Below are 27,094 nucleotides of genomic sequence, written 5' to 3'. Positions count from 1 at the left end.
ATTCAATTTGCTTTGTTGGTATGATTGTCAGGTGAACAATATTGCCAAAGCGTCAATTCAATAAAAAAAAGAATAAAATAAAAACAAAAACATATACATACATATATACAATTCATTAAGCAAATTACAATATATATAGATATTTAAAAAGAACATGCATGTAAATGGAAGAAAACAATAAAGAAGTAATTCATGTTTGTTGTGTCAATAAAACAAACAAACAAATAAAAAACAATTAATAACAATATATTGCAATATCAAAGGATAAATGTAAAAAAAAAATAATAATCTGAAGGCTTTTGAATCAGAAGCAGGATTTTTTTTTTGGTGTTGTGGTGCATAACGGTAAAAAATAAACAACTTAACACAAAAGAAGTACTTTAAAAGTCAAGAGTCATACATATAACCTTATATAAATAGAAAACTACAATTAAAATATATGTTTTCTACAATTAATAGAATAGAAGTTGTGTTTACAATCTGATTTAATGCATTTCTTGCTGCATTTTAGACTGTATTTACTTCAGGTGTGGAGATTTACTAATATTTCCGGTTTATACTACAGTAGCCTACAATTTTATACTATACTGTACTCAGTGGTGGAATGCAACGAAGTACATTTACTCAAGCACTGTACTTGTACTTGTACTTTACCATTTCCATTTAATATTACTTTATACTTTTACTTGATGTTTGACACCGGAGGGACCGGTTTGACAGCTGCAGAGTATGCTGGGAAATGTAGTTTAACTGTCCTCTCCGGCTGCGGTCTTCTTTTTCGTCACAACTAAGTACATTTACTCAAGCACTGTACTTGTACTTGTACTTTACCATTTTCATGTAATATAATTTTTATTTTTTTTTACTTGATGTTTGACACTGGAGGGACCGGTTTGACAGCTGCAGAGTATGCTGGGAAATGTAGTTTAACTCCTCTCCGGCTGCGGTTTTCTTTTTCTTCACAACTAAGTACATTTACTCAAGCACTGTACTTGTACTTGTAATTTACCATTTTCATGTAATATATATATATATTTTTTAATTTTACTTGATGTTTGACAGTGGAGGGACCGGTTTGACAGCTGCAGAGTATGCTGGGAAATGTAGTGTAACGTGAGGGGGGCGTGTCCGTTGGTCCGTTGGGCGGTTTGGATCGACATGCAGCAGCTTCCGCTCTTCTATCTCTCTCTCTCTCTCTCTCTGTGTCGTCACACATGTAGCTCCAACATGGCCCCTGCCAGCCGGGCTGTTGTTATGGCAGCGCTCTCTCTGCTCTACCTGAGCCGGACGATCTTCTCCTCCGAGTATTTCTCCTCCTCCACTCTCACTTTGTTCAACAACGAGCTCCACAAGCAGGGCTGCAGCTCGCTGTCCGAGTGGGAAGAGTACGCGGCTGACTGCGGTAAATGAAAAGTCTCTCTTGTGTTTCTGTCTCTGCTGGTTTACTTTGCTGCCACGTCCGTCCTCCTCGTTAAGCTAACGATGAGATGAGCTACAAGCTGAGGTGACAGCACCACAACTGAGATAAGCTCTTAAAGGACCCATATCATGCTCATTTACAGGTTCATACTTGTATTTTGTGTTTCTACTAGAACATATTTACATGCTTTAATGTTAAAGAAACACATTATTCTCCTCATACTGTCTGTCTGAATATACCTGTATACACCCTTTATCAGAAACGCTCCGTTTTAGCGCATTTCAATGGAATTGCGTTGCTAGTCAACAGCTTGGGTCCATGTGTACTTCCTGTCAGTTGATGTTTATCACATACACTGCAACAGGAAACAAACTGGGACACATTTAGAATGTTTACGTTTAAAACTGTGAAATGGTCTAAATATTGTAGATTTGTGACATCACAAATGTACAGAAAATCCTGACGGCTTGTTTCAAACGCAGAGTTTCTGAATACGGGTTGTGTGTATTTATCTGTGTATTGATACTTTCACACTATTTATATATCACTTAAACCTGCTTTATAATATAAAAGACATGAAAATCATCACTTTTTTTTATAATATGGGACCTTTAACTAACCGTAGAGGTTAAATAGGATGTTAAACTAAAGAGTAGTAACGCAGGAGGGAGAGTATATGTGATGTGTACATAACAGTAAGGGAAACTCAACGAAAAAACTCACTTACTAGCTGTAGAGCAAAGCAACACCAAAATCAGGTATTTTTTGAATGGAGTTTGGTGTTGACCTCTTGGGGTAAGCTTGTTTTAACTTACCCCGAGATGTCAAAACCAAACTCCATTCAAAAAATAATTAATTTTGGTGTTCCTTTGCTCTACAGCAAAACCACATATTTAACAGAGCATGAACTGAAACCTGAAAACTTCTGATGGATATTAGCTTCTGGTGGATTCGGCATACAACTGATGCACCCAGCTATATAGTTTTTTATCAAATTTCAGCTTTTAGGACACACTATTATGTTGTCATATTATTTCTTTATATTAATCTTGTCTCTGGGTGGAGGCTTAAGATAAACCCAGTGGGTTTTTTGCCTCTTCCTGCACTGCAAACCACATATTTAACAGTGCATAACTGAAACAGTCTTCTGATAGCAATGCGCTTCTGGTGGATTCTGAATACAACTGATGCACCCAGCTTTATAGTTTTTTATCAAATCTCAGCTTTTAGGACATACTGTTCCCCATTGTGTGTGTCTGTATAAGGATCACAAAATTATACAATAACTCAAATAAAAAGTGGGAGAATTTTACTGTACACATGTGTCATGTGTGAGGTGGATGTTGTGCAAAATGAAATGCACTGTATACTGTAAAGTTGTGGTGCAGTTGTGGATCAGATAATTTAAAGATGTCAACACCAAACTCCATTCAAAAAATACGTAATTTAGGTGTTGCTTTACTCTACAGCAAAACCACATATTTAACAGAGCATAAACTGAAACAGTGTTCTGATGGCAATTAGCTTCTGGTGGATTCGGCATACAACTGATGCACCCAGCTATATAGTTTTTATCAAATCTCAGCTTTTAGGACACACTCTTCCCCATTATGTGTGTATAGATAGATAGAGCTACAAGAATAAGGAGCACAAAACTATACAATAACTCAAATAAAAAGTGGGAGAATTTTCCTGTACACGTGTGAGGTGGATATAGTGCAAGTAGTGCAAACTTAAATGCACTGTATACTGTAAAGTTGTGGTGCAGTTGTGGATCAGATAATTTAAAGATGTTGAAATACGTACAAGCTTGTATCAGTTTAAGTCTATTGGGGGGAAGTTGAGGCTTCACCTCCTGATACAGCGAGGACTGGTTGGACTGGGTGATAGCATCGTGGTATTTTGGTGGAGGAGGACAAAGATAAATGACATGTGAACTGGTTGTGCAGGTTGACATTCTGTTGAGGTGCCGGCTACTCGGCTCAATGAGATATTCTTAAAGATCGGTATAATATTTGAAAGCACTATTGCAGTGTTCCTACATGTTTTAAATGTGTCTTTCCTGCCTCTTAGGCAATCGGAAGGCTTAAATTAGCTTTTATTACTATCAAAGTTATGTTATCTCTGTCTGGTGATGCAATGTAGACTTAACAAACCAGCCCCTGTCCATGCTTTTAAACCATTTTACCACACATTAATAACAGAGCTCTAATGAGATCTAAAAGAGACGTTGTGTTCACTGTGATGGCCGTGAAATATCTATTTAAAATATCCACAAACTTTGCTTTATTGGGAACATTGTTTGCATGCAAAATGCATATGCTTTGCAGTTATTGGAGAAAATAAAACGTGCAAAAATACTAGCATGGCCCCTTTAAGTAATTCACTTTTTAAAATGAAAATGCAACTTTAATCTCCCAAGATTTGAATGGAGCTTGGTGTGTCAAACTGTGCAATGAAAAGCTGTCAAAGAGTCCAACATAATTTGAATTATATCAATTAGTTACTCCTTAGTGCACTGCCTTTTGGTCTGCAGATCTTTGTGGAGTCATTCAAACCACATTGCTTACATGCCACTACCACATCTGAGACATTTCTTCTTTGAAATATAGGACGGTTTAAATGTAACTTGAAAGAGTAATGGTTTGGTAGGATGGGAGTTTGTGGTGTATTCACATATATATGATATTGTGAAGTATATATAGATATTAACTATTGTTATAAGGAATAATAAATGCTCATAATGTTTGTCTTTTCAGAGTCCTCCATTTTACAGTTGGAAGACCCAGACTGTGAGGAGGGAAGCAACCCGCCCTGCGAGTCAGTCTTCTCACTTAACGCTGAGAAGATCCTGGTGAGATCTCACACACACACACACACACACACACACACACACACACACACACTAATCACTAATCTGATCTAGCTCTAACTGTTTCCTTTAGAGAAAAAAAGGCGGTTTCTAGTCAAGTCTTAACGGCTTGTTTTTATCTAAATAGCACAACACTGCGCTACGTGCTAAATTACTGTGTGACAAGCTCTCCAGTCTTTCAATCTTTGAATCAAGAGAAAACCCCTACAATTTTGAGTTGAATAACAGCATGCCAAATGAGGAGGAAGAGGAGAAGATTCCATGTATTATTTTGTGCCATGTTTCCTCTGAAATTGGTTCATTTAAATCTGTTTCCTGTTTATTTTTAAGGAGGTTTAAAGGCATGAAATCGTGCGTGTTTAGCAGTTTGTAAATGATCCTCATAGCCTGTTTTATGACCGATTTACAGTTAAAACTTGAGACCTCTAGCTTTTGACCAACTGCCAGTGAGTGAGTTTGTCATTACGATGATGTAGCTACTTGTTATGCGAGTCTATCTGATGTTATCAATGTGGCAAGTATTTGTCCTGTCAGTTGTCTCGTTGCTTTGTTTGAAACCCAAAACGCTGCCGCAGCAACATTTGCATGCTGTCAAATTTGCATTCGGTAAATTGTGTGTGTGTGTGTCTACGAATGCTGCCATTCTCCATTTGGGATTACACAGTAAACACAGTGTGACACTGTGAGAAAGGAGGAAAAGAAATAGCCTTTTGATGCAATACACAGAATATTTATTGCTTCATAGGAATTTAGCTTGGCAGCAGTAAACGTCCTTGACATTTGAAAGGATTTCTTTCTTTGTTCTGTCAGGTTTAATTTCTCAGTGTAACCTTGAGAGATGCTGGAAAGCTTGTTAAAAGCCCCTTTTATCATGACAGTGGTTTTAATTTACAGCATTTCCTTTCTTACAGATGTATTAAATATAGTTGTTTTTACAGCAAAATGTCACTAGATTGTGAAACTTTCAACGAAACAGAAAACATGTTTTTAGCTTTCCACCGTTGACAGTGTTATTCTGTGTTTCTGCTCCGTTCAGTCGATCTGTTACTGGCTTCACACAGGAAATCATTATTTTTAAATAGTCTTTTCACCCATACGTGTTTTTTTTTCTTGTCTCCATCTCACAGAACCAGGCCAAGCTGTTTATAGAGCAGAAAAAAATCCCCTTCCCTGTAGATAACCACAACACAAACGAAGAACTTGGTAAGTTTTAATGTTCTTCTAAATACAAGCCTTATATATGCTGAAGAGATTTATATGATTTTGACATGTTTTCCCAATTATTCATCATCATCTGTTCTGTCGTTGCAGCTATAGGCTACGTTCTGATAGGCAACGGTCTTTATGATGAAGCCATCAAACACTTCTCACTCTTATTACAGGTGTGTTTGCAAGCAGATTTTCACTCTCAATACATCATGTTTTAATATTGCTATTTAGTCACCTTCTACATCCCGTCAACCTAGACTCAAAACTTCCTGTCTTGGTGTTGAAGCCAAGAACATTTTCCTGACGTGTTTTGTCTTTGATTAAAGAGCGACCCAGAGCTGGTCAGTGCCATCTATGGGAGAGGGATAGCTTATGGGAAGAAAAGTCTACAGGTGAGTCATAGATGATAACACACCAGCTTTTTTTTAATATCATGTTTAATGTTGTTCTTTTTGTATGTTCTTTTATTTCTCTATGTTTGGCCATTCCCTTAAATTCTTGTACGGTGCTGTAATTTCTGTGAAGCACCGTGTAACTCAGGAAACTAGAAAGAAAGTTTTCTTACTCAACAACAATTAAAGTACAGTTGAAATGTGCCACATTAATTATGAGCAGTCTTTCTTGTCAGCTATTAAAGGGATAGTTCGGGTGTTTTGAAGTGGGGTTGTATGAGGTACTTATCCATATTCAGTGTATTACCTACAGTAGATGACGGTCGACACTCCCCCACTTTGGAGAAACAGACAAGAGTTACCGCACTGAATGGCAACAAAATGTATTTTAGCCACCTAAAAGAAAGGCCCACCTAAAAACATCTTTATCAGTTTAAGTGTACGCTATATTTAGAATATTTTTTCCGGTTTACCTTGCCGTCAGACAGCTATACATTCTATGTTTCCGACGGGGAACTAAAGTAGTTGTCTATGCTCTCGCCAAAGCCACCAGACTCCATTGAAAAAAACATTAACGACTTTGGTGAATCTGAACTAACCAAATTCACACAAAAACACAAACAAACCAACCGATCGAGGCAGCGGTAGACCAGCAACCCCTGCTCTTGTGCTGGTACTCCGGTCTGTTTCTCCAAACTGGGGGCGTGCCGACCGTCATCTTCTGTAGGTAATACACTGAATATGGATAAGTACCTCATACAACCCCACTTCAAAACACCCAAACTATCCCTATAAAGTGTCTTCAGGTCCATAAGAGCATTTACAATGTCATAAACCGAATAATTAAGTTACGACTAAAGTTGTTATCCTTATTGCCCTCATTAATATATGAAGGGTGTCTTTTCAAAATAATAGGTGTTTGTTTGGGTGAAAATGTTGCTGCTCGATTATTAATGAGAAACACACACCATTCAATACTGAGCTGCAGCTGTAGTGAAGGTCTTCAGATTATTCATGGCAGATGACTCATACTTAGTTACATAGTGCTGCCTGTGTTTTCTATATTGATCGACTGCCTTCATTTGCATTAGTTTAATTGGTATACTCCACTACTACCTCACGTGTTTGTGCCAAAGTTAGATTTAAAACAATTTGGCAGCAGAGGGAGTTTGTTGTCCGAAGGCATTTTTTCATTCATGCTGGATTTCGGTGACAGCAGCAGTTTCAGGTAAACGCAGAATGACTCAGTGTGTCATTTAATGAATACTAATTCAATCCGCCTGGACTCTGCAGTTATGGGAGTCTTTCCCTCCAGAACAAAAGCCTGGACAGCAGTTTTTGTGTTTTTTACTTGTTTGTGGCTCTGCTCCTAGTTTTGTTCACTATATATTAATGTCAACAAAATGTAACTCCCCTTCCTGTGTCTCCATGCCAGGACATAAAGAATGCTGACTTGGCGTTGTACGAGCTCAACAGAGTCATCACCCTGGAGCCAAACTGGCCAGAGGTCTACGAACAGAGAGCAGAGGTGACAGAGTAACGCTTTATTACGGTTAATGGCCTCTGAAACTCCTTCAAAAGTATAAAACATGTGTTTTTTAGAGGAGATTTCAAGTTTTATTATCATTTCAACGATTATTTTCATTTTTGATTAATCTGTCGATTAGTTTCTCAATTAATCGATTAGTTGTTTGATATATAAAATGTCAGAAAATGGTGAAAAATGGCCTAAAATGATGTCCTCAAATGTCTTGTTTTGTCCAAAACTCAAATATATTCAGTATACTGTCATAGAGGAGTAAAGAAACCAGAAAATATTCACATTTAAGAAGCTGGAATCAGAGAATTTTGACTTATTTTGTATTTAAAAATGACTCAAACTGATTAATCGATTATCAAAATAGTTGGCGATTATTTTAATAGTTGACAACTAATTGATTAATCTGTGCAGCTCTAACAAAATGAAAGACTTCAGCTCTTTGCAACAATGGATGTAATTTAGCTGATTACATTTCTTTGCTGTTCATAACTTGAACTGATCATTAATCACCACCATATCTGATCAATTTGATATTTAGATGTCTGCTCAGCGAAGCATCACTGACTTCTTGATAGCACGTGATTTACACTATTTCTATTTCTGATGCAGTCAGAAGTTGTAGTGTGGCGAAATACAGCATGTTCAGCATGTTTCCAGATTGTGTGCAGATGTGAAAGGAGAAGGAAGCAGTCATAATCCACGATGGTGTGGGAAATGTTCAATGACAATTCGGCAAATCGGTGCAGTTTTAAAATTGGGGAAACTTATTAAGATGTGAAATATAACAGCATCAATCAGTGTTGATTTAATCATGTGCACACGAGCAAAGAGACAGAAAAGAGCGTGTGGATTAATACACATATTATAAAGTTGTAAATATTCAGTTGTCAAGTAACATACACTCTGCACTAGCCAGTAATATTTAGACACACAAGCGACCGTGAAGTCACGTGATTTTATACTTCAGCAGAATTTTCGAAGAATCACACTTCCGGCTTTCACCTTGAGGCTTTTTTTACGGGCTATTTCCTCTTTTTGAGCCACATGAATACGTCTCTGGTGGCACAAAAGTAGTTACACAACTCCGTCAGTTGCATTTTATTAAACTCATTAAGCATCATTCGTAATTCAACAACATTGTGCGATCCAAAGGCCGAGTCAATGATCTGATTAGATGTTTGAGTCCTCCTTAAATCCTATTCTTCAAGATCCTACCTGTTATTTTTAATGTGCGGTTTACTTTGACAATACTCACTCCACCCTTTCCTCTAGAAGAAAAGTCTATAGTCCTCTCTAAGAAGAAATCCTGCACAATTATATATCAACCAGAAATAGTGGATCACATGCAACATTTTAGTGTTTTTCTGTCTTTGATAACTGTACATCAGTGTGATTTGCTAAAAAAAAAGAAGGATCACAAGCATATTTTCAGCTGTAATGATCAAACCAGTTTTTCTAATCTGCAGGAAAAACAATTTAACAGCAAAGAAAAGTTACTAAAAACAGAATTTCTGCAAGAATCAAATGAAAAGACATGATTTTCAGGATGTTTTTTTTATTTATTGTTTTTTTTTATTTTTGTGATTAACAGTTTTATTGTGCATTTTAAGACAGAGAAATTCAAAAGACAACATTACATAAAACATCAAAACAGACACACAATTAGCACAGGAAGGGTTTGGGGGTGGTGGTTGCGAGGGCTGTAGTGTTTTTTCAGTGTTCAAATGAAGACACTGATTTCTTGAGTTCCTTGTCTGTTTATTCGAGAGATGAGGCACCCTGTCCTACTACTATCTATTCATTCACTCCCTAACCTTGAACAAACAGAGACCCATTCAAATAGTTATACACTTCCGCCCTTTTTATCTATTCTTTCACTCCCTTAACTTTGAAGCATCGGAGACCCAATTAAATGGTTATATTCTTCACTCAAAACACAGGACAGACAGAGGTACGTTGCAGTTCACACAGGGCACAGAGAACATGTTTTTGAAAAGGCTTTGGCCTTTTACACAGCAGTAAATTAAATATATTATAACAGTAAAAAGGCTGATTATACACTACAGGGCGACACCCGAAGCCTGCAACATTCAACAGTTTTCCTTTGTTTCGTAGGCTATACTTTCTTTATACAATAGAGCTGCAACGATTAGTCAACTACTCGATTAGTCGGTCGACAGAAAAATAAACGGCCACTATAACTAGTAATTTTTAATGCAGAAATGGCAGAAAATGCTGTTTTCAGCTTCTCTAATATGGCAAATTCCTGCTTTTCTCTGTTTAATATCATGTTAAACTGAATATCTTTGGGTTTTGGACAAAATAAACATTTAAAGACATCGCCCTGGACATTGTGAAACTGGGATTGCTATCCCTCACCATCCTCTGACACTTCAAAGACCAAACGATTAATCTAGAAAATAATCATCAAAGAGTGTTTTTTTTAATATGTTCTTGGACTTTATCTTTCCATGTTTTTGTGTGTGCATCTTTAGATCCTGTCTCCTCTGGGTCGTATCAGTGAGGCTCTGGGTGATCTGACCAAAGCCATCCAGCTGCAGCCCTCGGCCCGTCTATACAGACACAGAGGAACTCTGCTCTTCATTTCAGAGGTTTGATTATTAAATATTCTGCACATGCATTTGTACGTGCACGCCTTCATGCATCCACATGCTGATCCCGTGCTCTGCCTCCCCACCAGGACTATGTGGCAGCTATGGAAGACTTCCAGCAGTCTTTAGAGCTGAAGAAGAATCAGCCCATCGCCATGCTGTATAAAGGCCTCACCTTCTTCCACAGAGGCATGCTCAAGGTAAGTCTTGTTTTACTGCAAAAACCTGTTAAAAATCAAACTTTTCAAAGATGAATTGGTAGCACAAACACCCCTGTTATTTTGTTTTCTTTTTCTACTTACTTAGAGGGACTCTAGTACATAATCAACACCTCATTTGTTGCTTTCTATCCCCATTTGTTTCTTCTAATGAGCTGTCAACATGATGCCTTTGTTTACTGTAAACTGCTGTAGCCAGTGTCCCCCTGCTGCTAGATTCATAATATACGAACTCTGGGTGCTTAGGGCCATAGATCTGGTTAGAAATCACACAGTATTTACAAAAGCACACACATCCAGATGATAAATAGTAGGTGCAGGACAGAAAAGTATGTAAAAGACGGAAAGCTGGAGCCCGCACACTAGATATTCCCCCATAAACATTTAATTGATTACCACCGGTGACGTTTTGAGCGTTTAGCTTGTTGTGTTTAATTCTTTTTTTACCAGATTTACTAGCTAACAGGCAATCCTTATTGTTGAGCCCTGCCTATGAGCAGCTGCAAAGTAGATGGAGTAGCCTGCTCTGGGAGAAATTCAGTGTCTGGGTTGATTTTTAGTTTTTTTTCAGAGGTTTCATCACTCAGAGTTTTTTGAGCGGACCTCTCAGCAGGGAGAAGATCACACCAGAGTATCCTGTATCTGTGTGTTGTGGAGGCTGCAGACTCCCTAATGTCTTGAGAAACGTCAAAGACCCTTCAGGGTGTTATTTAATACATTAAAGTCCGTACTTTGTTCAGAAAACTCATGACAAAAAAAACAGAAGAATCCCTGAGTGCTGCTAGGTCTGCCAGCTAAATAGTTGACTCATCTCAGTCTCTGGGCAGTTAGTCCTTTGATAAAAATACTTTTTTCATCACTGCAGCAGCTCAAATACATCAAAAGTCATTTCTCCATGCACCGTGAGGAAAGTTAAAATTCTAGATGTCTCCAATTCTGCCTTTTAAAACATGAAACATCTCGATAAAATATTAAGGGCTGCCCCCGCTTTGAGTTAATTAGTCGACTAATCGGTTGTTTTGGTCTTAGTCGACTAAGATTTCTTGAGTCGATTAGTCATTTTTTTATGCTTTTTTTTTTAAATAACTTATTTCTAAGAAACTTATGAGCACATCTCATATCTAAACACAAGATTTAAAGTGGTGCTTTTGTGTGATTCTTTGTGGAGAAACTCAGTTTTTGACAGATCTGTTGATCAAATCATCTGAGTGTTAGTCGACTAAGAATTTCTTTGCTCGAAGACAGCCCTAAAAATATTACTTAACTCTTAACAGTGTTGTTATTTTGTGGTCGATCTAGGCCTGGTTCAACATGCACAGTGTTTCTGACACTTTGATAATTGCTGTCAGATTAAGTAGCGTGCAGAGCAGCGCGTGCAGCTGTTTAATCTGCGGGTTTTCAGCTTGCAAGGCTCGTCTGCAAAGCTCCTTCAGTTGCTGTGTCAGTCTCGTGTGTGTGAAGGGTTTTTTGGGGTTGTGTTTATCGCCTCTGTTAACGGTTGGCTAACCAATTTCCTGGGGGGGAAACCCTGCACAGACATCTTACAGTGTGACTGCAAACACCAACAACACTCTGAATATACTGAAAAAAGTGCCAGTAGTGCATTTAATACTCAGAGAATTGATACTCTCATCATGAATAGTAGTATCATGTACTGTACTCTGTTTCATGATGGTGGAATCGGCTGCAGCTCGTCCTCATGGAAACAAAGTCAACATTGCACAATCTGCTTTTTATCAGTAAAAAGAAATAGTGTGAACATACCCTTTTTGTCTGCTGACCCAGTAGGTGCACACTGCCCTGGATTACATAGTGAAATATTGTATTTACACTAGACATTCTTTTATACTGCTGGTATGAAAAGAGTTTGCAGTTTGCTGCCACGTTTTGTGAACTACAATCTGTAGACACAGTCTGGATATATATCTGATACGAAGTCTGAACCATCTGCTGAGTGAGAATTTTAGGTCGATCCACCATGTTCCCTTTTTTGCAATTTCCTGTTAACTCTGTGTTGTCACTCTGAAAGGTTGTTGTGTTTTCTGTCTTCAGGAAGCCATTGAGACATTCAAAGAGGCCCTGAAGTTGAAGTCTGACTTCATAGATGCCTATAAGAGTCTTGGACAGGCCTACAGGTATTCACTGCTTACTTCACATCCTACGGATAAACACAATGAGTCCTCTTTGTATTTGAGGAATTGAGAGTACTTACCTCGCCTTTCTGCCTCACTAACAACATGTTTATCTCTTCTTCCTCTTTCCAGAGAGCTGGGGGATTTTGAGTCAGCGATGGAGAGCTTCCAGAAAGCCCTCATGTTGAACCAGAACCACATCCAGTCTCTCCAGCTCCGAGGCATGATGCTGTACCACCACGGCTCGCTGCAGGAGGCCATAGGCAACTTCAAGGTGGGGGAATCCACCGTCCTCCGTTCCTCTGTTAGGATTGCATGGAATTATACAGCCTGTGTTATTTATTTTTGCCCTCATACTCATTAAAACAGCAGATTTACACTTCTTCTAGACCCTGAGTTAGTGAGTAACACAAACAAATTGTAGCATCCACAAGTTCATCAATCTTAAACTGTGTACATTACTGCATGTACACCTTTTTTAGTCCTTCTCACCTTCTTTTGTTTTGGTGCTTTTGTATTCCTCTCCTCCTATTGGTCCTCCAGAGGTGTCTTCAGCTGGAGCCCTACAACGAGGTGTGTCAGTACATGAAGGGGTTGAGTCACGTGGCGATGGGTCAGTTCTACGAGGGCATCAAGGCTCAGACCAAAGTCATGTTGAACGACCCTCTGCTTGGACAGAAGGCCAGCTCCGAATACCTCAAAGTGAAATACCTCAGAGGTCGGTGCATCATTCACACAACTGAAATGCTCTGTGTTTTTATTTTCAATACTGAATTCTGTGCAAGTAAACTATCAACAATTTTATAGATTTAAGCCTTTTACTTTTATATAATATGTTATATTCTCTCCTTGTGTTTCTACCAGAGTACTCTCGTTACCTGCACTCCCACCTCGACATCCCAGTAGCAGAGTACAACGTGGACCAGGACTTACCGGGGAACTTTAAGAACCACTGGGCCAAGAACCTGCCTTTTCTAATAGAAGACTATGAAGAACAGCCCGGCCTGCAGCCACATATCAAGTAGGTCTGATGCTGATTCACACCTGGAGCAACAACGTTGACCATAACTGTAGTTATTGTTACAGATGTGAATGGACTTTAATATAATAATATATAACAGATAATATTGAAGTTAATATGGGGTGTCCTACACTTGACCTGAAGTATGTCATCATTAGGAAGTCTGAGAAATCAGGATCCATCACCACCCTAATATCCTGAGCTGCAGTTTGTAGACATGTTCATGAGCCCAGCGCTGAGGCAAACAGGGTTTTATGGTTGAAAACAAACACCTGCCATCTTCTCTATAAGGCACGAAAGCTCCAGTGTCCTTCAGACAGATGTTTTTATGCCTCTGTCAGCAAACTGAAACTAGTTTTAGAAAGATGTTTCAGAAGGTTGACAGGTAGCCACAGTAGAGTCCAGAAAAAGACCCCCAAAAAAACTTCACACTTCATGAAAGGTTTGTCAAAGTGAATCCTCTTCCTGTGTTTGTGGTTTGCAGAGACGTGCTGCCGCAGAACTTTGACAGCTACAGCAGTGAAGTTCAGAAGCTGATCTGCACGGCCGACCACCTGGGGGCGCTAATGCAATACGACACGCCTGGTTTCTTACCCAACAGGAGAATACACAGAGGTACCACTGATGGATGCTGTAGTTCACACACACACATACTTAAAGTAATAAAACCCCCATGAAATGGAAGTTAGAGCGTCTTTAGCTTCTGTACTGTCTGATTTTTTTTCTGACATATATTTGGCATATCACAAGAGATAAATGAACAATTATCACAGGAACCCAGGATTAAAACTGGGGAATGTATTTTTCATTTCATGGGGACTTTAAAAAATAGCAGTAAAATAAGAGTTGTTTGTTGTGCTTCTTTTTCAGCCATGGGTTTAGCGACCCTGGAGGTGATGCAGGCCATGCATCGAACATGGAGCAACTCCAAAGTGCGAGTCAACGGCAAGACCAGGCAAATGCAGTGGAGAGACATGTTCGACATAGCTGTCAAATGGAGGAGGTGAGGACTTTCTTTTAATTAAAAAAAAATAATTTAAACCAAGATGTCAGGTGTGGGGGGCGAACGTTATAGATTATTCACATATTTTTTGTTTAGAGGACAAATTTAGTGGAATTTCTTTGGAAAAAGGCAAATCATCTGAACTCTATAGACCAGGATCAGCTGACCGTATAATACGGTGACTGTAGGCACAATTTATTGAGTCAAAAAGTGGATTTAGTGTTGAGTTACTCTGAAAGCATCCAAGTGTAAGTTTGGTTTGGCGAGATGAGAACAACCAAAACACCTAAAAATTCTCCAAGAGAAATGAAGTGCAGTTTAGGAGCAACTGTGGAATCCTAATCACCTCCAGGAAATAACCCTAAAACACTCTGGATTAAAGGAAGAAGAAGAAGAAGACACATGTTTATACATGATAGCCACAGACTCACCTTCTTGCATAACAACAGGAACAGGAAGTCTAGACTGAAGCTCATATTCAGTCCTCATGTAGTCACCAGAAAAGAGAAGTCAGAATCTCTTTAAACTGTTATATTTCAGTCACTTTTATTTACTCGTCATGGTTTGCTCATCAATCAATCAAACTTTATTTGTATAGCACCTTTCATACAGGTGCTGACAAACTGAAAGTAAGACAGAAAACGACAGAAAAGACAAAAACAATTCAACAATTTAACAATTTGATCATTTGAGACCAATGCACACAAGACAATAACATTATAAAAATGTAATAAAATAGAATTAAAAGCTATAACAGTATTAGTATTAAAACAGTGTGATGTAAAAACTAGATTAATAAAATAACAAATTAAATGAAATAAAATAAGTGATTAATAAAATAACAATAACATAGAATAAAAATATACAAATTAAATACAATAAAGTAAATGATTAATTAAATAACGATAGCATAGAATAAAATGACACAGATTAAATACAATAAAATAGATGATAAATAAAATAACAATAACATAGAATCAAATGATACAAATTCAACACAGTAAAATAAGTGATTAATAAAATAATAAAATATAATTTAATTTTACAAATAAAATAAAATAAAATAAGTGAATAAAAAAATAAAAATAACAGCCAGTCTTAAGCAAAAGCCTGGCTGAATAGGGAGATTCTAAGTTTACGTTTAAAGGGCATCAAATTAAATAAACCATAATCAGATTCAGAACAAAGTAAACTTTTCCTCTGTCCTTCTGACCACAGAAGACGCATCACGTTCCACCAAAGAGTCTTTGGTCTTTAGCTGATTGGATTTCAGTGTTGAGAGACTAACCAGGTTTTTCCTATATTCTCATAGGATCGCGGATCCAGACCAGCCCGTTCTGTGGTTAGACCAGATGCCCGCCAGGAGTCTCAGTCGAGGCTTCAACAATCATATCAACCTCATCAGGTAACAACTTGGCCCCCGGGGACAGTGTCAGACGCTCTCATGAGTCCCCTGAGCGACTGGAATTTCCTCGTGGCCTTGCTTTGGGGGTTTTCTCAACTTTGAAGTGCAAAAACATTTGTTTTAATTCTTTGTAATAGGACCCAGTTTCTTCAGTTTTTAATTCACTGTAGCCATGACTCTGACAAGCTCACTGAAATCAATTCTTCATACAAAAGCAGCTTTTTTTTAAATCCTTTTTTCTTTCTTTTTTCCTTCAGGGGACAGATTATCAACATCAGGTACCTGGCGTACTTTGACAACATCCTCGACTTCATTAAAGACAGAATACTGGTGTATCACGGGTAAATTACACCAAAACTTCATCCAGTTTCTATATTCTGTGACTTATGTTCTGAACTGCGTGAGTTGCTGCAATATTTGCAATTCTTTTCTTTCTTTCCATCCTTTGCATTCATTGAAAAACTCCCTTTAATCAAAGAACTCCAAATTGCCATAAATGCTATCACAAATCAGCCTTAAAGAGATAGTTCAGGTGTTTTGAAGTGGGGTTGTATTAGGTACTTATCCATAGTCGGTGTATTGCCTACAGTAGATGACGTCGGCACGCCCCCTGTTTGGAGAAGCAGACAGGAGTACCAGCATGGAACCAAAGCAATGTACTTCTGTGGACGGGGACGGTAGCAAAACAGATTTTAGCCACCTAAAAGAAAGGCTCATCTAAAAAAATCTATATCAGTTTAAGTGTACGCTAGCGAGCCCTTCTTTTAGGTGGCTGAAAGACGTTTTACTCCATCTACTTTAGGTAATACCCTGACTATGCACAAGTACCTCATACAACCCCCACTTCGAAACACCTGAACTATCCCTTTAACCCAGTGATAGCTGCATATTTGGGGCTAACATCAGCATGTCTCACCTAAATGTTTTGACAGCAGTTATGTTAATATGCTCGCCTACTGTATGCTGCCTACGAAGCAGAATTATGTAAATGATTTTGTCTTTTTTGCATGAGAGTTAATGAAGTGTCTTATGTAAATATATACATTTATTCTTCATCAGTTTCCTCACACTTCTGTGTTCTTGCTGCTTCTTTAACTAACTAAGTTTCTGTTGTGTGTCTCAGGGCGTACAACCCCAGAGGACTCTTAGAGGTCCGTCAGGCTCTTGAAAATGTGAATAAAGTAGAAGATCTGCTTCCTATAATGAAGGTAAGGACGAAAAGTGGGAAAATTAGTGGAGAGGGAAGTAAATGGAGAGATAAAGATGATGTGTGCACATCCATATTAACTGGATTTAAAAAATATGTTTCCTTAATCGACATTTTGTCAAAATCATTCTCAACTGGAATAGAAATAAGTTACTGTACCTTGAGTTGAGATTGTTTTGTCAACTGCCGTTTCCAAGTTCAAAAACTTCTCGAACTTAACATTTAGTTGGTTTATAATGTCAAATGTTTTATTTGTAAGAGACCTCTGAAGCAGCAAAACATCTAGTGGATTTGTTTTTGAGTTGTTTTATGTCTTGTAGCCGTTCAGCAGTGAAAACCCAGGATGGTTGTTTGTGTGTTTATTTCTTGAAGCAGTTCAATAGTAAAACCAGAGATGGCTTCACGGTCAACTCCAAGGTGCCGAGCATGAAGGACACCGGGAAAGAATACGACGGTTTCACCATCACCATCACCGGAGACCGGTACGATGAAGTGACGCTCTGCCTTTTGCCTTTTTTATTAACTATATTTTAGGTGTCTTTTTAACAGACAAATACCACGATGAGTTATTATTTACAAGTAAAATCGATAGCTGATATTTTGACCCCATTTGAAGATAAGTAAGTAAGTGAGTTTTTAAGAGGTACAGGAGAGTTGAAGTACACATTTTTCATGATTTGTAGGTTGTAAATGTCACTGTTTAATACATGCACTTTTTCAAATCTAGACTACAGTGTTATTATTTAAAATATATGTTTACTATGTGCTTAGTGTCAGTGTGTTTCATTACATATCTCCTTTATGTCTTACGATTGTACTTGTATCTTTTTTTTTGTAATTAGTATTTTATTGATTTTTTTTAACATGAACATTGTCACATTTTGGTCCTCAAATCAAACTCCTATATGCAAAATAATATTAATATAAAAAATAATAATAAATAAATAAAAAACATAAATTAATACATTTAAAAAAATAATATCTACAAAATCCTAGTATACAAATAAAATGCAAAAATAAAGAAATAAATTAAAAGAGACAAATCAAATACATATCCCTACATTCATCTGCACCATGGTCTAATCTAATTTACAAGCATCCAATCAATTTTCAGACACAATTATACTATACTGTATTTATAAACTGAACTGAACTGATTTAAACTTGTGAAAACAAAAGTGTTGCATTTATGTTTTTGTTCGGTCTATATTGAAATATATAAATGTTAGCAGGTAATTTAAAACTCCTTATTACAGCAGGCAATGATAGTTTCCAGTTAGTTTGAACTGACAGAAGGAGATAAAGTGAAGTGTTTTGTGTATTTCAGGGTGGGCAACATGTTATTCTCAGTAGAGACTCAGACGACAGAAGAGCGGACGCAGCAGTACCAGTCAGAGATAGAGTCTATCTACAAAGACCTCACCGCTAAAGGAAAGGTTCTAATGCTGTCCACCGAACTCGGGGTAAGATTTATCTCCGCACTCAACTGGAAGCTCTTCTTTGGCATTCCTACATAATAGAAAGCAGACGAAGCAGATATTACAAATACAAATGTTCTCTAGTTCCAGCCTCTCAAATATGAGTATTTGCTGTTTTTCTCTGTTTTATATTGCTGTAAATTGAATATATTTTAGGTTTGGGACTGTTGGTCAGAGAAAACAAGACATTTGAAGATGTCTCCTTGGGCTTTTGGGGAAAAGAGAGATGGGAGATGTTATGATGACATTTTATGAACAATAAAGAGATTAACGGGGAAAATAATTGTGAGTGGAAGCCCGTGTTGCAGTTGTATCCATCACAAACATTGCAGCAGCAGGAGGAGGAATAATGGCAGGAAACATAAACAGCAGAATAGTGAACTGGGCTGAGCAGCCAACTGTTTTAAAGCATGTTAAATATTTAATTTACTTTCACGTCGTCAGTCAGCAGCACAGCAGTTCCCCTCCTCAGCATCTGACAATCTCCTCTTCTCTTATTTCCTCTCTAGACTGGAAAACTGGGGAGAGAATTTAATTAATTCTCTGGAGAATATCACAGTAATTTTACTAATAGATCATTTTACAGGATTATAGCTGAATGTGTTCTCCAGCTGGTTGATGTCGATGACTTTCACACAGAGAAAAACAGACTTTTAGACTTTAGAGAACAAACCATCAAAGAAGCATTCTGACTTGCAAGTCTGAATCTGTTCAACATCAGCTCAGTTACTCTTACTTGGGTGTGATGACACCCAACAATGTCCCTATTGTTGTAACAACTGAACCAGGTTATTGTCTCTGATCTGAAACTGATACCTGGAACAGTATCTAAATTCTTTCTCCGGGCCAGTTTATGACTTTACAGTTGACTGTGTGATGACTTTTGTTCTTTCAGGATGCGGATGCTGTGTGTAACCTCATCCTCTCCTTGGTTTATTACTTCTGCAACCTCATGCCTCTCTCCAGAGGATCCAGGTAATTTCTATGTCAAAACAGCCTTTGTGCCTAACGTTAATATTTCTATTATGTGAGTAACTGTCATTTTAGTTTACGGTTTGAGTGAGATCCCCTTTGGCAAAAATACAACAATTAACAGTTGACATTAAAGGCACACAATGTGTGGTGGTGTCTGTATCTGCAGAGAACAAGCCCTCTGCTTGGAGTTTCTGGGCGTCAACCTCTAAAAAAATATAGCGAGCAGGTGCCAGAGCGTAAGTTCACATCAGAGAGGACGCTACGAAAATGGCGGACACAGCGCCGAAAAAACACTAATATATAGAGAGGCGTCAAGCGAACAAAGCTCGTTCCAGAACGAGAGTGAAGCTAAGGTTGGCTTTCACCCGCTGGCAAGCACTGTAACGCTCGTTAAGCCTTTAATGTTGTGTTTACAAACTGCAAAGGGCCCGGACACACCATGCCGACTGTCAGCCAATGTCGGGCCATCGGTGAGCATCTGTCGGCATTGTTTTTGTGGTGTGTCCCGCACCATTGGCACTATTCGGCCCTTGCCGATGGCTTTTTCGGCGGCTGATTCAGCATGTTGAATCGGCGGCGGCGGCGGCGCTAGTCGGTGAGAGAAATCCCTCTGATTGGCTGTTCAGCTTAAATGAATCAGTACATGAGAAGAGAAACGGATGTGAGGAAAACAAGCCAACGAGTAAAGTCAAGAGGAAAAACACAGAAGGCTCTTCTCTTTTTTCATCTTCATCTCATCTGATCATTCAAATACACTAATATTTTCACAACGACATGCTCATCTAGGATGAAGCTAAGTGGTGAGCGAGAGTGGTGTGAAAATGGTCGTCAAACACCGCTTTGTTTCATGTATGTATGTACATGCACCGCCGCCTGCTGGTGTGGAGAGTTATTTCCTCTCACGCAGGCGCGGGATGTACGTGGTAGTCAGCCGTTGGCTGTAGTGTTTGCGGTGTGTTCAAATGCAACTTTTGTCGCTGCTAGTTCTTTGATGTTGGTTGGGTGTGTCTGAGCCTTAAGGGTGTTTTCTTAATCTGCTTCTCCTCAGTGTGGTGGCCTACTCAGTGGTGATGGGGGCGTTGATGGCCAGTGGGAAAGAGGTCATCGGCAGGATCCCTAAAGGAAAGGTAAACATAAGCAAACTTTAAAGACGTGCATGTCTTCCTAGGTACAGATAAAATAAAAGACATTAAGCATGTGAGAATGGGAATAGGAGTTTAAATCCCAACTTAATGTCTGATCAGAACAGAAAACTCTTTTCTTTTCTTATCTTTACATTTTCAGCTCAACACTTTTTTCTAGCTGTGATATCACTTCCTCTCACGCAGCAGCTGCTCAATATCTCAAGCTCACAGCTCTTAATGTGAATAAAACTGTAGACAACATTTACATAAAATATGTGAATGATAAAAAGCTTCCATCACTTAAAGAGCTTCATACAGCCAGCAGTGTTTGAATGTCTGAAAAGGGTGCGTCTGAGGTAAAGAAACATTACGTAAAAGACTATCAGCGGCTCCTAGTTTTGTTCTTGTGGTCTCCTACATTACATAAGAGTCTGCCATCAACTCCATTGATGGATACAAAACCTCTCCATGTATTGTTTCTAACACATTTATTCCAGCCGTCTGGAAGAAGAACTTGGCTGAAAGTCTCACCTATGTTGCTCCTGCCAAGCAGACACTTTGTTCCTGAGACAAGTCAGAAAATAGAAATCTGATCAGGTGTCAGAAAGCTGAAGCTCATGAAAAGTTCAGCTGAGGTTGACTCTTTGTTTTCTGCCAGGAAGCTCGTTGAGTGTCCTCATAATGTCACGGTTTCTGTTTGATTGACTAAAGAATGTCTGGGGATTTGTGGATCTAACAAATGAATAAAATAAAACAAAGCTATTCATGTTATAAACGTATTGCTACTAGTGAGGACATGAAAATCCAAATGAGTGGGATCTTGCAGCAACAGAAATTTGGCTTCTCAACATTTTACAACATTTTAACAACTAGAAAAATCTAACTGGACCTGTAAAGCTATACGCCATCGACTACGTTTACATGCACAAAATATTGTGAGCTGTTTACAATATACTGTGCTGTTTACATGGCTAATGAAAATGAATATTCCACTAATATTCCTGTTTACATGCAGCCGTGCATATTCCGATTAACATAACCTGTGGTGGACTTGTTGGAACGTGCAAACGCAGCCTCTCTCTTTCATTCCTTCAACCACCTTCTTGAAAAGGTTGACGTTGCGATATTTGCATATATCCAAAAACCTGTTGATATCCAAGTCTTTCATGATGTTTAAAAGTAGGTGTGTTTCTCCTCTAGGCCAGAAATGTGGGATTATCTTTTGGACATACATCTCTGCAAACTGTCGGGTAGTTGGTTTGTGTACAACGCACAGAGCTGGATGTAAACAGAAAAGAGGCCGTGTGTTCGCGTATTCTGAATGTGCTGTAGACACGTCCAAAGAATGCTCCTAAAACCTGAATAATATCAGCATATCACACGTCTTAATCGAAAAATGCTCCATTCAGAATAAAGCCTAATTCAGAATATCCAAATAGAATATGCTGTTAAATGGGCTACATCTGCCAATTATTTTCATTATTGGTTAATCTGCCAATTATTTTCTTGATTAATCGTTTAGTCTATAAATTGTTAGAAAATAGCGATAAATGTCCCAATTTCTCAAAGTCCACGGTCTTTAAATGTCTTGTTTTGTCCGTCCAAAACCCAAAGATATTCACTTTAATATGATATAAAACAGCAAATTTTCATATTTGAGAGGATGCAAACAACATTTTCTGACATTTTTGCATAAAAATTACTTTAACGATGAATTGATTATCAAAATAGTTAGCAATTATTTTTCAGTCGGTCGACTAATCGTTGCAACTCTAGCTGTTTACGTGACCTTTCTCAAATTCGTAATATTGTCATATTCTAAATAATAGTGTAATATTAGTGAGCATGTAAACAGAGTCATTGTTATAGAAAAGCAAAGCCAGAGCAGGACGCTGGGATTTATTTATTCTGAGGAGTTGGTTTCCAAAAGCAGCATGTTAAGGTGTGAAAAATGTTTGCTGAGTAGGACGGGAGGTCAACACAAAGAGACATGTCTTTATTTATATGGACATATATCGACGGTATGTTTCCTCTAACTGTGTTTGTGTTTGTTTAATATTGTTCCAGCTGGTGGACTTTGAGGCCATGACGACACCCAGTCCAGACAGCTTCAGTAAAACAGCAAAGAACTGGATGACTCTCAAGAGGTAGGAAGACTAAACATGTCCTTTGTTTGTTATTCATCTCCTCGGCAGAGACCGTTTAATACTTTTTTTTCTTCGTCATCAGTTTACCAGGTTGGTACCAGAGTCTTCCGTCTGTAGCAGAGACCTTCCCGTCCTCCAGAACGATGATCGAGGTTCTCAACACAGACTCGTCTTCACACTGTCCAAAGAAGTCCTAACACAACTTCTACCACAGGAGACAAGTCTGTTTAATTCAAGTCTTAATTCATGGAGCTGCTACAGTGGGCAGAACAAAGGGACCGTCTTCTCCTGCAACCCAAACTGGACTGATGTGATATTCATACAAATTCAAAACTGCCAACATCCAGGCGTACGTTTTAATTTTCCAGTTTTTTCCAGTAAGTCAAATTATAAAGTTAAATATTGAATCAGCCTTTTGTTCAGGTACAAAAAAATAGTGAAATGTGGTGCTTGTGACAACACAACCATCCACACTCCAGCTGTTTGGAGAAGATGACGGGGAACATTAGTGTCACAGTTTGGGATGCAGATCTGTCCACCCTCTCCTTCTTTTTCTCTGCTTTATAGGCCTCAAACATGAAACACTCAAAGCACACAGTCCTAAACCTCCTGAACCATCAGCATGAACAATCTCCTGCTGCACAGCTGTGGTTAAATCTGAGCTTTAGATATATACCGTTAAAATTAAATTAGATGTGACTTTGTAGTCCGGTATCTGTAATTGGCACTTTAAAAACGTATTTTTTAACCACTGCTGTGCACGCACACACACACACACACACACACACACACACACACACTCACACTCACACTCACACTCACACTCACACTCACACTCACACTCACACTCACACACACACACACACACACACACACATAGTCCAGCCTATCAGCAGAGAAGGAGTTCTGGGATTTAAAGAAATATGAAACAAAAACCTTCAGGGCTATTGAATTCCACTCGGGATACTTGAAGCAGTCTCTTTTTATTTTGTTTTCTCGACACTTGCAGGAAGTGTCGCTTCTCTTATCGCTTTCTTTCAACGTGACCAATAACGGGTTGGTATTAAGAAGGGGTTGGCTGCTGAACTAGTAGGAGAACAACAGTCAGAGATTATTTAGAGAATTGTCAGAGAGCTACTTGTTGCTTTACGTGACTTAAAGTCCTCAAAGATTTGTCAGTTCTATCGACAGAAAACAGAAAAAATAGATTCATTATTTAAGTGACTTATTGAGCAAAAAAAGTTTTCATTGAGGTTTATATCATTATAAATTAGTGTTTTGGACTGTTTAGAGGACAAAAGAAACTCGAAGACGTTATCTTGGACTTTTAGATTTTTTTTGTTTCTTTAATACTTTCTTTTATTCAACAGTCGACAATTATTTTGGGCTTAGAAAAAAATATATATACAGTACATATCTCTGTCTATGAAAAGAGAAAAAGCAGCAGCAGACAACATGTTTCCTGATAGTTTATGGATTAATTGATATAAATTGATTAATCTTTCTATTTGTTTTTGTAATTAGTATTTTATTTAATTTTTACGTAAACTTTGCCACATTTTGATCAACAAATCAAATGACTCCTATATGCAAAATAATAATAATAATAATAAATATAAAAATAAAATGTATACAAAATTATAATAAGAAAAATTATGAATAAAACTAAAATAATTGATGATGAAAATCATCTTTAGTTGCCAGTGCAGTGCTGGGCTGTCGCGCAGCAGTTCATGAAATAGTCACTACATTTAATTTATTGATTCGTGTACACAGACACAAATTTCACATCTTTTTTGTGATGGTCAGCACGAAATCAATGCATACTGTATGTAATCCACGTAATTGTAAACTGGGAAGTAAAGAGAGTGGCGAACACTGCGTTTGTCACGTAACTTCCGTACTTAAGTTACGACACTTCCGGTGTTATTTTAACCTAAACCTTTCTAAACCTAACTAAGTAGTTTTATTTTCCATTTTAAAGTAAGTAAAAATCCAAACGTGAGCAACAGAAATAAAGACTCCTGAATGTTCTCTGACGTCTCTGACTGTTGGGTCTTAATGTAGACGATTAATTATAGACGGGGCTAAAAGCACACCACATACTGTTGTTGTCTTTGCTATCATTCCTTTAGCTTGCTGTCATGGATTTAATTTGCTTGTACGAGCCGTTCTTTAAGAGCAATAGTTTGGGAGAAAAGAGCTTGAATGCCTCCAAATGTCTTAATCATCGAACACTGTCTGTATAATTTTGCATAATGTGACTGAGTTAACTTTGCATGGCCTCATTTCTGTCTTGTCAAGCTCTCTGGAGAAAACCTGGTCAGAAAAAAATTGGTTAAAGAGATTTTAGAAATCCTCAGAACGACATTTAATTGGCTGTAAATTTGAAAACAATGTGGTTTTCTGTTTGGTATTCTCTGTAATGAAAGTTAATTAGTTTAAAAAGTCTGTTGACGAGATTGAATTCTGGCCACACAAAATTAAAGACGCTTTAATGGAAATTGAATATGCACAAATACAAATCATAAAAACTGATTTATGTTTTTCATAATTCAAGATAAAATGGGGGTGATCCTGCAAGTGAAATTATGTGATTATAATAAATGGGAATATGATGTTTACAACCATATGAAACAAAGATACTTGAGTGATTTCGAGGCTACATTAGCCTGTGTTTTCTAATGACTCATCACCGTCGGTTTAAGCACAAAGAGGAAACAAGCTCAGCAGGTAATTCACCTGAAATGATCGTCAGTCTTTTGAACAAAGCTTTCTCTTTAATTGCAACTTGAACGTGAATTCGAGGCCTTTAATGATCAAGTATCGTCACTGAAAGTCATCTCAATGCTGCAGTAGTTCTTGATTGAATGTCCGGTTTCCTCATTTTGTCATTTAATTGGATCCACACAGTAAAAAAACAAATCAATGTGTTCAATGGCATATCTAATTTATTTCCTGCATTTCTGACAGTGTGTCTGTGTCACTTTTTCTTTTTCATATCAGTGATTGTTCTGACTGGTTGTCATTGTCTTTTCTCTTCTCTTTTCTTTTTGCACTGGCTGACCCAGTCATTAAGTGCTATGGTGGGCTCTTAAAGCTAAAAACTTGAAGGGGGGAATTTTTTTTATTGAATGAGTGAATGAATGTTCAGCAGTCAATAAAACTAGTTGACAATTTTAACAGTCTCTGTCCTTCTTTTTCTTGGGAAATCTATGAAATCCACTTCTGCTAAGAGGGAAAAAAAAACTACATGAAGGGTTAGGTATTTTTATTTTTTATTATTATTTTATTTTTATTTTTTTAAATGAGGTATGATACAATAAAAAGATTACGGAGCTGAGGGATAATATTCTGTGAAAAAACTGCTGAGATTACAGTCGCAAATTCATGAGAAAAAAAATTACAAATTTGCAAGATTATGTAAATGTGACACTTTAATTTCAGAGAATATTGTTTTTTTCTCGTAAATTTATGACATTATAATCTCACAAATTTGTGAGTTTTTTCTCGTAAATTTGCCACTTTAATCTCAGAGAATATTCAAGTTTTTTCTCAGAATATTACCTTCCTCCCCCTGCTCCTTAATTATTATTTTTTTTAACCTACAATGGCCCGTAAAAAAATACTCCAGTCCAAATTTGGAAAAATAAATCATGAATTTTTCATTAAAATAAAACGCCCTGTGTGTCCAGTGTAGTGTTACATTTTGGTATTAAATTGAGTCGCTGCGTCATATTACTTGAAAATTATTAAAAATAAATCGTGAATTTTTCATTCAAATATTTATTTAAAAAAACACTAAAATCACATATGTAGAGTTGTGTCCTGTTTTTATGATATATTCTGGTATTAAATTTGAGTCGCTGGGTCACATTACATGAAATTAATTGAAAAAATAATGAATTTTCCATTCAAATATTACTTTAAAATAAAAGAAGCACTAAAATTCCATATGAAGAGGTGTGTCCAGTGTGTTGATACATGTTTGTATTAAATTTGAGGCACTGGGTCACATTACATGGAAATTACAGAAAATATATATATAATTAATTTTTCATTAAAATATTAATACAAATAAAATAAAAACACTAAAATCCCGTAAGAGAAGGTGTTTCCAGTGTGTTGATACATTTTAGTATTAAATTTGAGGCACTAGGTCACATTACATGGAAATACTGAAAAATACTGAAAAAATAAAAATAAATAAATAATAATATTATATATATATATATAAAAAACAATATATAAAATTACTATACTATATATAAATTAAAATATATGAAATAAAATAATATATATATATATATTTAATTTGTATTTTATAAAATTGTATATA

At 37.4% G+C, this 27,094-nt stretch overlaps 1 protein-coding gene across 2 annotated transcripts; it reads left to right on the top strand.

The window, feature by feature from the left end:
• The first annotated feature begins 1,182 nt into the window (after window positions 1-1,182).
• ttc13 (tetratricopeptide repeat domain 13) lies at window positions 1,183-25,938 on the top strand. 2 transcript variants are annotated; one of them, XM_074614769.1, is made up of 23 exons: window positions 1,183-1,402; window positions 4,180-4,274; window positions 5,420-5,495; window positions 5,604-5,674; window positions 5,828-5,893; window positions 7,329-7,421; window positions 9,929-10,045; window positions 10,135-10,245; window positions 12,316-12,398; window positions 12,528-12,669; window positions 12,939-13,113; window positions 13,260-13,416; window positions 13,901-14,031; window positions 14,287-14,419; window positions 15,732-15,824; window positions 16,082-16,165; window positions 16,948-17,032; window positions 17,407-17,513; window positions 18,359-18,494; window positions 19,405-19,484; window positions 20,533-20,611; window positions 22,676-22,755; window positions 22,838-25,938. In XM_074614769.1, the coding sequence occupies exons 1-23, from the start codon at window positions 1,228-1,230 to the stop codon at window positions 22,950-22,952; spliced, it is 2,484 nt and encodes an 827-aa protein (XP_074470870.1). In that variant the 5' UTR covers window positions 1,183-1,227; the 3' UTR covers window positions 22,953-25,938. The 2 variants fall into 2 exon arrangements, with proteins under 2 accessions (XP_074470870.1, XP_074470869.1); XM_074614768.1 differs by having other exon boundaries at window positions 1,184-1,402; window positions 17,404-17,513; window positions 22,838-23,096.
• The last annotated feature ends 1,156 nt before the right edge of the window (window positions 25,939-27,094 follow it).

This window comes from Sebastes fasciatus, chromosome 18 (genome assembly GCF_043250625.1).
Source record: "Sebastes fasciatus isolate fSebFas1 chromosome 18, fSebFas1.pri, whole genome shotgun sequence".
In the NCBI taxonomy this organism is placed as follows: domain Eukaryota; kingdom Metazoa; phylum Chordata; class Actinopteri; order Perciformes; family Sebastidae; genus Sebastes; species Sebastes fasciatus.
The sequence above is the reverse complement of the archived record's forward strand: the minus strand, read 5'-3'. Positions and strand labels throughout refer to the sequence as shown.

Coding starts and splice junctions, on each gene's coding strand:
- ttc13 (XM_074614768.1), top strand. CDS start 1,228: ATGGCCCCTGCCAGCCGGGCTGTTGTTATGGCAGCGCTCTCTCTGCTC. Junction 10,046..10,134: donor CTCTGCTCTTCATTTCAGAG/GTTTGATTATTA, acceptor CCTCCCCACCAG/GACTATGTGGCAGCTATGGA. Junction 15,825..16,081: donor AATCATATCAACCTCATCAG/GTAACAACTTGG, acceptor TTTTTCCTTCAG/GGGACAGATTATCAACATCA.